The sequence below is a fragment of the Solanum lycopersicum genome, chromosome 9 (assembly GCF_036512215.1).
Source record: "Solanum lycopersicum chromosome 9, SLM_r2.1".
Classification (NCBI taxonomy): Eukaryota; Viridiplantae; Streptophyta; class Magnoliopsida; order Solanales; family Solanaceae; genus Solanum; species Solanum lycopersicum.
Window position 1 is genome coordinate 66,182,407 of NC_090808.1, and position 12,347 is coordinate 66,194,753.

Genomic DNA, 12,347 nt, shown 5'->3' on the forward strand with positions numbered 1-12,347 from the left:
TATATTGATTATCTTTCACTAAAAAGTACATATCGATATATTTTGAAATATTTTTATTTTGACGTAAAAAGTAATAGTTTAAAAGTGAAATTAATGAAGAGTGTTCTTCACTTCAGCAAAAGTTTGAGTCGAACAATATTTTCAATCAGATTTTTATACATCGTTAACTATAAAATGTTATTACTAATAGCAAGTTACATGTATAATTACAATAGTTAGCCAATTATATGTATTAAATTAATATGAAACTTAAGAAATATAAAAATAAAACTCTAATTTTTCATCTAGAAAAACAATAAATGCAGTATGCTCATTTGTTAGTGAAACATGTGACATGTTTTGATAACTCATATGCAATAAATTCACATGACATTAGCATCAGAGCATGAATAAACTGTTGACTTATAAGGTCAGTCATAATATAATTAATATGTAAATATAGAATTTAACTTAATCTTAATTGATATTTTATCTTTCAATTTTATGTGTAGTATAAGTATACATTAAAATTTATATAAAGTTAAATGAGCTAAGTAGATATAAATATCTTATGTGGCATAAGTGTATATCACGTGAATCATTACGTAGAATGCTGCGTGCAAGTTTTAAATTTCTACTCGTACACATCTAAATTAGAAAAAAATATATAAAGACAGAATCAACTGATACCAAATTAAATAACACGTTTATCAAAAATATGTATATAGAAGATATTGTATTGATTTCTTAAATCATAATCAAAGTACATATCCACCTAGTTATAACACCAAACAACAACAACAAAGTGAGGTAATATTACAATGATCACAACACATAAACTAGTTCCTTTTGCTTCCCCTTTTTTTAGGTTAAACAAAACATTCTTCAAGAATCATTAATTGTCACAACCCTAGGCACTTCAACTGGAAATTCATCAATCTCATCCATCCAAGGATTCTTCTCCTTAGCAGGATTAATAGTCCTTAATGCACACCACACAGCACTATTACACTTAAATCCTGAACCAAATGCAATTTGCCATGTCCTATCACCTTTCTTAATCCTCCCTTTAGCTTCAGTATACGCCAATTCATACCACAAGGAACTACTTGAAGTATTACCAAATCTATAAAGTGTCATCCTTGATGGCTCCATATGCCATTCACTCAACTCAAGATTTTTTTCTAACTCATCCAACACCGCCCTACCACCGGCGTGTATACAAAAATGTTCAAACGCTAACTTAAAATCAGGAATATACGGTTTTATTTTCATCTTCAACACTTTCCTCGCGACTAATGTCGCGAAAAATAATAGTTGTTCGGACATAGGTAGAACGATTGGCCCTAGAGTTGTAATGTTCGTTTTCAAGGCCTCCCCTGCTACAGCCATTAGGTCTTTAGACAGCGCGACCCCGATTTTTTTATTATCGTCTTCTTCTTGGAACACACATCCATAGCTCTTGTCATCGGCACCTTTGTGTGTTCGTACTGTGTGTATGAGTTGGTATTTTGAACGCTTTCGATCGGACGATTTATTTGATAATAATATTGCTGCACCACCCATACGAAAAATGCAATTTGAGACTAGCATGGATCGATTGTTACCAAAGTACCAATTTAGTGTTATGTTTTCCATGCTGACTACTAGTGCATATGAGTTTGGTTGAACCTGTTACAACGTGTGATATAAATAACATATGAAAAAATGAAATTAGTAGAAATATTTTAGTACAATATTAAAAGCTAGCTAGCAGTTGGTAGATGTTCAGACATTAAATTGACTATGTCCACTTGAACCTTTTTTTTTTTTTTATACTCAATTCAGCAAAATCATGTCACATCTCATACGAGTTAATTAATTATTAATTATGTGTACGTCTCAAATGAGTTGGAGTCAGCTAATATATGAAAATATTTGTACCATTTCACTATAGTCGTCATGTTCATTTTATTCTAATTAATTACATAGTAATATATCTTTAAGGAAACTAAATATCACGTAAATCTTTTACTAAAAATAATAGAAAAAGAGAGCAAGATTTTACTAAGATGATGTGTATATCACCTATATTATTCGAACTCATCAAAAATATCGTTTAATATATGTCAGATCCTTCAAAACTAGTATTTTTTAAAGATTTTGCTAATTTGACATATTCTTAAAATCCGAATAACTTAGCATACCACCCATACTAGTGATTCATGTAATTAAAAACCATGCCAAGAGCACTCTTAAAAGCAACTTAATTAATACTCTCGTAAAGAGTAAATATATATATTAGTAATATAATTTAACATGTTATAGCATGTTGCTTATTTTATTTTTGAATTATTTGATGTGTTGACCAATTTATTTAGAAAAAGAAATTGCATATTGCAAGTAACTTAACTTTCATATAACTTAACTTTCATAAAAATAATATATATTATACTGTGAGTATATATAACTTAAACAGAAAACAAACCTGTAGCATTTGCTTGGCAAGGTCAATTGAAATTAATCCAGCACTACATCCCATACCACCAAGGTTATAACTCAAAATATTTCCTCTAAGCTTATAATGATTAACAATCATAGCAGAAAGTGATGGAGTTGGATTAAATAAACTACAATTCACCACAAGAATCCCAATATCCTTAGCCTTAACACCAGTTTTCTCTAACAATTCATCAATTGCACCAAACATAACCATTTCAGCTTCTTTTCTTGCCTCAGCCATACAAGGATTTGGTGGCAATTTCAAAAGTGCTTCCGGAAAATACGTCTTTTGACCTAAACCTGACCTCTCTAGTATTTTCTTCTGAAAGGCCAAATTCTCCTCAGTGAAAATCCCGGCTAACTTTGATCTCTCCATGAATAATTCCTTAGGACACATAACTTCAGGTTTGGGCTTGTAACACGAAAAATCGACTAGGTACACTTTACGTGGCCTAGTCATAAAATAAAGTGTAGCCAAGAAAACTATAAGGGCTGAACATAAAATTACTGTGACAAGATTGAATTTTAGTTGATTCCATAATTGAACCATATCTTCCATAGTAATTGTTGAAAGATGAGCAAATAAAGCCATTAAAATTGGGATAAGGAACAAATACATAGCATGGCTAATCAAATAATGATAGCCAAGTTTAACATATTTGAGCCTAACTGATAATAGAAAATTTGGAAGTTTATTACTATTAGCTTCAATTGAAACTCTTCTAGTTGATTCATCTCCCATTTTGTTGGAATTTTTCAATCAACCCCACAAATTTATCAACTATAACTTAGACAAATAAGTGACTTTCTTGGATTTTTATTGATTTTTTGTGACAAATGTGAACAAGAAGTACACAAGTAAGAAAAAAAGGACTCGAGGAAAAGTAGAGATGTGTTGAGGAGGAAAAAAAAAGGTTGTATGAGAATTTAAAGAGTATGTGGAGAAGTGGGGTGTGGGGGGGGGGGGAGGGGGGGTACAACTACCCCAACAAACTTTTAATTGTTAGCCCTACTATAACATTTAATTAAATTTGCCAGAAGGAAAACTAGAGGAATTTTCTTGTATAAGTTTTTTTATATATATATTTGGAACTTTGACTTACTCTCACCAACTATGATTTCTTCTTGGCACCCTAAAAGTTAATAGCCATAAATTATTGCATTTGCCTTGTTACACAGTAATAAATTAAAATTCAGGCAAAAAGGATATGATAAGTTGAGTGGATGGAGTTTGCTTCTCGTTTTTTTTGTTTTAGAGATTTTTAATTTGAGTTTTAGATGTGAAATAGTATTTAGAAATGTGTGAATCTAAATTATTCGAGTTTCAATATGAATATCAGACACTAAATAAAAAGTAAAAAAATAATAATTAAAATTAATCTTCGTGTTCAATTATTTTATATAAATTTCTTTAATTGATCACGGAATTTAAGAAGAAAAAATTACTTTTAAAACTTATAGTATTAAATATGTCATAATATTTGTGTGAAATGATCATTTTAAAAATTCTGATATTACACTACTTATTTGTGTGGCTATAAATAAGTCATTAGTAAGTGCTCTCTCTGTTATTATTTACTTGTTCATATTTTCTCTTTTAGTTATTCTTATTTACCTGTACATTTTGACAATTAAGAAAGGACAAAAAGAAAATCCTATTATATCCTCATTTAAATTTCTTGAAAATTTTCAAGTCTTAATTCATCTTTTTTGAAACCATAATTAATAAGGTTAATTGTAATTTCACTATATTAATTATTATTATCTTAACATATGTGTCATTTCTAAAGTGGATAACTAAATAGAGACAGAGCATATGTATAATTAATTATACAATTATATATATTTTATTCTTATTTTTAAAAAAAGTCATTCTTCTTTAACATAGCAAAAAGGGAACAAATTAACGTATGGGGACATTAATTATGAGTATGTGTTGTAAGATTAAATTTTTCATAACATACATATTTTAAACACAATAATCTTACATAGAGATCGTTAGAGGTACATACCTGATGAGGAATACATCATTACAGAGAAAAGTGAAAGCGTTCGTTAGTCGTAAATTAGTTTCTACCTTCTTGTCATAACTTTATGTTACCACAACAGCTAACGATGAAATTAATGCAGAGAATATGTGGTAACCTAATAAGTTGAGGGATGACCAATTTATAGAGTTTATGACTAACCTGTTACGTCCATCAAGTAATCAATGTACGATTGAGACTAATATTCCTTATTAAATATTATTTATAATATTACTTAGATTACAAGTAAATTTGGATCATAAGTAAGAAACAATTAATAACAATAATAATTAATAATAATAATAATTCTTACATGTGTATCATGTATTTAAAATGAAATTACTATTATATTTGTTATATTTTGTAATTAAGTAAAATCTCATTATTTTTTCGCTTTGAGAAAGGGCGATTTCGTGAAAATAAAATTATGGGGATAATGTGATGAAATTGCTAATCGTCGTGTCAACTTATTACGATATTGTTGTGTTAACGTATGACACTGTCCAAATGATTAAGACTTAAGTAACATTACCAAGTAAAACATTTTTTAATGAAGTGACTAGAAAAGTACTTTTTTCATGTTATTCTTATTTTTTTAAGAAAAAAATAAATAAAACCTTTTTCTTGTTAACTAAATTGATCATATAAAAAACTTTACAAACGTCGTCACTGTATATCTATATAACCCAAAAATCCTTTTGTAATACTCTATTTAACTCTAAAATTTATACATATAAAATCTAGGTGAGTGTGTAATAATTGTACCGAGTCACTGAATTTTATTTTATATTAATAAGATTATTCAGTTAAGAGTTTTTCTCTTATAAAATCGCTTAATTAAATTTCAGTCAGGAGTTTTTCTCTTGTAAAATCGTTCAATATTTTTCATAATAAAAAAACCTTACCTATTAAAATTTTGAGTTTGAAAATTAATATCACTTTATATTTTATATACGATAATAAACCCTCAATAACTAGAAATTAGTTATATTAATTATTAGATATATTTTTGAATATAAAATATCAAGAACGACTTTTAACTAATATGAATGGTAACATATACTCTTTTGAATAATTAATTTTATTTTTGAATTAAATGAATCATCTCCAATCAAATGTTATTTTTTTAAATAATAATAATATTTTATTAATTTAAATATTTTTTAATATTTACTTACTTTTTTATTTGAATTGTATATTTATATATTTAAAAGAATATAAATTATGGATATTCAGATATTAAAAAATAAATAATACTAAATTTTAATTATTTAATATTCAAATATCAAGATAATATCTTAATCATTTAAGTGTACGTTTAAAATCAATTACTCTTAACCGTTGGTTTCCACTCATGTTCTTTTAGTGTCATGTTCAACACATACTTTCAAATCAAACTTTACATTAATTTTTTTTAAAAGAAAGAAAAATCATTAAGTAACCCTATTTAGGGTTGGGTACCAAATTAAATGGCCTGCAAAATTAAATCCCAAAAATATTTTTGATTAACCATCTAAATTAAAATATTTTTATTGTTGTTATTATTATAATAAAAAGAAGCTACTCAAGTAGGTGAACCATCTACAAGATTATATACTATTTATAAAAGTTTCTCAAGTAGGTGACCATCTAAACTATGATTTACCAATCTTACGTGACATACAAAAATGCTAAAAATAAATAATCCACTTGAATTTATTTCTAACAAAGTTCAAATTAATGTTTTTAACCCAATGTATTATAAATGTACAATAATAAAAAAATAATATACTCTTAATATTCAAAAATAAGGTGCGAGTAAGCATTTACTCCCTCTTTCCCTTATTAGTAGTCCTTCCTTTTATTTTGTCCCTCAATTTTAACCAATCAAGAAATGACAGTTTTTATATTGTATATTCTCAATTCATTACATTAAAAAAGATAAAACTTTTTGAAAATCTTAAATTTTTAATTCAACTATTTCATAATTAATAGGATTAAAATGATAATTTCACTTTGTCGTTAATTGTCTTATTAGTAGGAGTGTCAATTTAAAAGTGGATAAATAATTTGGGACAGAGAAAGTATTTTTTAGTTAGATATTCGTTCTATATGTCTATTGCCATACTATTCAATATGTGAAAAATCCTCTAGCTAGTTAGGGAATTCTTCACATGATTATTTTGTGAAGTCTATACAAATTATAAATCATATATATGGAGCAGAATAACTTTCCAAATTACTCTTCTTATTCGGTATTGTTTTGACATATTTTTTTAAAAAAATAACAAGTATAATAGTGATTTTTCTATATAGTTCTTTGAATATAACAAATTTAATATTTTGAGAAATATATTGAAAAATAGTTATAGTTAATATAATAAGGTAAGTTAGAACTAAAAGATAAATTGTTTCTTAATTATATTTTGGCATATATATTATTTACTTTTTTTAATCAATATATACATATATTATATACTAGTTATACCTATATCATATATCAATCATATATTGGTGATTATTTTTAATTTAAGTTATTAAGTGAGTGACTATTTGGTGATTAATTCCTTCATAAATACACGTAACTTTAGGTGACATGACCTTAGACTATATTTTAGCATCATGAGAATGAAAACATACAATAAAATTAGCCCAAGCTAGAATCATATTTAAAAATGATATAGTAAATTGTTATTTTATTAATTATTTTTTTAAAAATGTATTAGGCCAATATCTAGGGCAAATAATGAAAAAGCCCAAGCTTAACAAAGGTAGATTATATCATTTGGCCGTGAAAAGATGATTGAGGTCTATCTATCTTTAATTAGAGATTTCATAGTAAATCAGTTAAAATTTTGAATATGAAAAGAATCTTGCTAAGAGTTGCATCTCCAAAATGAGTTTTATAATGCACAATTTTAATATAATCAAACTGTAATATAAATACTAACCATCGAAACAAAAAAAAAATAATGATAGAAGGAACCATATCTTATTTAAAATTATCCCAGTCTAGATCTAGAAAGCAAAGTCAACTGCAAATGCATGTATTATTATTTTTATTTTTATTTTTTGGCAATTTTAGAGTGATTTATTATATAAATTTATACTTTATATCGTAAATATCAACTTCAGATTAAATTTAATATTATAAAGTTTCATTGCTTCTATCTCTAGGATAAATACTTATTCAAATTAGCTCCGCGTAAAGCTTGAAAATTTTAAACACTCATTGTAAAAACAAAAAATTCATTCACGATTAAAAGCAATTTGAAGCTTCTCTTCACGGCGAAGAAATTTTATCTATTTTATCATAATCTTACGTAAAATATATTGGTGACAAATATAATAACGTTGGGTTCACACGTTGCTATAAATGCTTATAGAAAATGAAAGCCTCAAACAATAAAAATTATATCACTGAACTGGCAATCTAAGTTTGACTTCTTAATTATATGTGCTACGTATAGAACGTATAGGGATAATATTAATAAATAATTGTAATTAATAGTATTGATAACTCATTTTGTAGTTAGGAGCTAGTAGGAAAATGGAATTGCGATAAATTGTGCTACACTTTTATTTGGGGAGGCATATAAGATGTAATCTTTTTTATACCGTCAAATAATTTTCGATATTTTCTCGTGATATAACTGTAAATTAAATTTAAAATAACTTTTTTAACATTCAAGTAACTTTCAGTTTTTTCTTACGATTTTCTGCAAGGGGGCGATAGTTTATTATTTATTTGTTATGAGAACACTTTTTCGATTCAGTTTTACTTGATAGGATATAATTATTTACAGTTAATGTGACTGATGCTTAGAGTTAAATTGAATCAGGTTAATTTAATATTAAAAAAAGATAAAAAATTAAATGTTGAAACTTCTTATATTATTATATTATTTTGATGAAGTACATCTTGATATATTTGATAAAAAATTTATGTGATTTGACTCTAATACATAATGTGATATGCAAAATATACGGAGGAAATAATATTTTATGATTATTATTAAATATGTTTTAAGGAAGAATATTGAATATAGACACTTGCTTCTTTTCTTTTTTTGTTAAATAAGAATGGAGATTCATGTGAGTTGGGGTTTTTCTTTTTAAGAAAATTACAAATTTACCTTTTTTTTTGTAATTTTTATCTTCTTTTTGTGCATATTCGTACGAAATTATTCATTTATATTCTGATAAATCTTTTTTAAAACTAATTGATTAATTAATCGACGAGCCTAGCTAACTGACAATGATATTTTCTCCGTTTTATTATTATTTGTCTCAGTTTTTATTTTTAAAATTAAATTTTAAGAATTTGATTAACATTTTAAGATGTATTTTTTTTTATCATATTGATATGCAAACAATTGCAATTACTAGTACTTTTCATATAGTTTTTGAATATTAAATTTTTTTGTTTAAAATATCGAATCAATGTAATTTAATTTAACTTTGAAAATTAGTCATATTGACATTACAAATGAAGCTGAAGGAATAGTAATTTTCTTTTATCAATTATTATATATTAATCAAGACAAAATCAATAACAAACACTTTAGAATAAAAAAGTTACTTCTAAAATACCGATTAATATATATCATGAATATTAGTAAGTTTCTAACCGAAACAAAAAGAATACTAGTAAGTGAACTTATTTTAATTATCAACTTCCATTTATGTCATAATATATATGACTTAGCTAGTTGAAGATTACAACTATTATGTTTTAGATTTTTATTTCTTTTAAATTTGTTTTGCATACTAATGAAATATAGGAATTACGAAATATTTATCATTGACTTTATATATATATACATACATATATATATATATATATATATATATATATATATATATATTACATTATTATGTTAAACATAATTCGTCAATATTTAAAAATTATAAATTTTCATATTTTAAGAAACTTACCTGTATTCTATCACTTGGATAACCTTATGATATAAAAAAAAATAAAAAATTGATGGTGTCAATATTTAAGTGCTCCCCAATTTTAGGGATAATTGCATTCTTTGAAACAATGAGCAAACTTTAAATGTTATTATAATTAAGAAGTCAATTGCTTACAGCATGAAGACAAAATTGATAGAAATTATAGGAGAAGATTATGACAATGTAATTATAGCCCATAATTTGGATATAATGATGACTTTTTAGTTAAAAATAGTAACATATAAACATGTTCTAAAATTAAAGATACTAACCCACACACTTCACATCCACCAATTTTTTTGGACATGCAAGAAATATTAATCAGTTTCATATTAATCGTTCATTTTTCTTTTTATACGCTCTTTAAATAATTCTAAAATTAAATGACAAAGTTATAGTTTCACCCAAAATATGGTTACATTTTATTATCCTAGAAACTACTTGGGTGTAGGTTTTCTAGATCTCACAAAAGGTTCTCATATCTTCTATTTTCTAATTATTCCACTCTAATATTGACATGTTCTATCTATTCTAGGAAGGAAAATAATAATAATATCATTATATTAATTTAATACTTTTATAATATTTACTTACTTTTTATTTGAATGGTATATTTACTATATTTCAAAGTATACAAATTATAAATATTCAAATATTGAAAAATAAATAATGTTAAATTTTAATTATTTAATGTTTAGATATAGAGATAACATTTATGAAAATAAATAACGTAATGATAAATAATTTCCCATTAATTGTATTAAAGAAAGAGAAGGTGACACCTTAGACTATATTTTAGCATCATGAGAAGGAAAACATACTATATATTAATTAGCCCAAGCTAGAATTACATTCAAAAATGATATAGCAAAACTTTTATTTTATTTATCACTTCTTCGAGAAAATGTTAAGTCAAACATAAAAAATAAGAATGAATAAAAAAAGTATTTACATGCGATTACAAATGAAGAAGCCAAAGTTTAATAAGGGTAGAGTATATATATCAATAAATGTGATAGAGATGATTGAGTCAGTGTTGGAGTAAAAAAAAATTTTATTAAGCGTGTATGTTCAAAAATAATAGTGTGTGACCGTCAAAATAAAAGAGAAAACGATAGTTGGTCATTCTAGTCTGGTTATAACTACACCTTTTGTTTTCCTTTATTCTTAACCAGAGATCTATTAAATTCAATCCAGTTAAAACTTTGGATATAACTTTTTTTTTAGAGCTTCATCTCTAGAATTAGTCCTACAATTAATATAATCAGACTGTAATATAAATATTGAACAAACGAAAAATTAAAAAGATACTGATAGAATATGAATTTCATGAACACTTCAAGAGTAACATATCTTATTTAAAATTATATCCCAATCTAGATCTACAAAGCAAAGTCTAACTGCAAATGCATGTATTTTCCTTTTCTTTTCTTGGGCAGTTTTATAGTGATTTGTTATACAAATTTATACTTTATATCGTAAATATAGACTCAAATGAATTCACTTCTATCTCTAGGATAAATACTAACTTAGATTAGCTCCGCACAAGACAATTAAAAAAAAATTATTCACGATTGAGAGCAATTCGAAGCTTCTACTCATTTAAAAGAAATTTTATTCATTCTATCAAAATCTCACATAATTATATCGGTGATAGATATACTATCGATGGGTTCACACGTTGCTTTAAATACTTATATAGAAAATGAAATTCTTAATTAAAGTTTGACTTATATGTGCTACGTATACAGCGTATAGGGATAACATTAATAAATAAATAATTGGTAACATTATTTATAACTCTTGTAGTTGGGAGCTAGCGGTAGGAAGATGGAATTATGATAAATTGTGCTACACTTTTATTTGGATAACAAGAAATTCAAATCCATACCAAAAAATTTTCATGCCATCAAGTGATTTTTTTTTTTTTTAATATAGCGGTGAATCAGGATTAAAATATTTTCTTACACTTTCAGTTTTTTTCTTACGATTTTTTGTATAGATATTTGAAGAAGTTATTCTCGACACAAGGGGTGATAATTTATTATTCATTTATTGTGGTATCACTCTTTCTGTTCATTTTTATTTGATACGATATATTTATTTAGAGTTAATTTCATTGATGAATAGAGTTAAATCGAATTAGATTAATTTAAAATTAAAATTAAATTAAAATTTATATGTGGAAAATTCTTATATTATTATATGATGAAATACATCTTCATATATATATATATATATATATATATATATATATATATATATATATATATATATATATATATATATATATATATATATATATATATATATATATATATATATATATATATATATATATATATATATATATATATTGGTTAACAATTCATATAATTTGTCTCTTATACAAAATGTGATAAGTAAAAATGAATGGAGAAAATAATATTATATCATCATTATTAAATACTTTCTTCGTTCCCATGTTTGTATGTAATTTTTTTCATAAAATCAATACATAAATTATTATATTGTTTCTTTTTTATCTTTGTGAGTTATTAGCCTTGAAAATATACATTTGACTAACTTAGAAAAGCTAAGTAAATGATTCATGTTCTAATTAATTAAATTAATTAATTCATATTCATTGATTGAATATTTGAGTTCCAAAAAAATTAAATAAGGGTAAAATTATAAAGTTATAGTTTTTCTTAATACAAATACAGAATAAAAAAATGACATATAAAATGAGATTGGGGGAGTACTATAATTATAAGAAGTCAATTGCTTACAACATGAAGTCAAAATTGATACTCAATTGTAGGAGATTATGAAAATGCCAAGTCAATAGCCCATAATTTGGATATAAGATAATGTGACTTATTAGATAAAAATAATATATAAGCATGTTCTAATTAAAATTAAAGATACTAATCCAAACAC

General features: G+C 25.1%; 1 protein-coding gene across 1 annotated transcript; it reads right to left on the reverse strand.

Moving 5' to 3' along the window:
- Positions 1-685: 685 nt before the first annotated feature.
- Positions 686-3,697, reverse strand: LOC101262858 (3-ketoacyl-CoA synthase 20-like). The gene is made up of 2 exons (XM_004247576.5): positions 2,447-3,697; positions 686-1,650 (listed from the first exon to the last, which is right to left on the reverse strand). The coding sequence occupies exons 1-2, from the start codon at positions 3,200-3,202 to the stop codon at positions 865-867; spliced, it is 1,542 nt and encodes a 513-aa protein (XP_004247624.1). The 5' UTR covers positions 3,203-3,697; the 3' UTR covers positions 686-864.
- Positions 3,698-12,347: the final 8,650 nt, after the last annotated feature.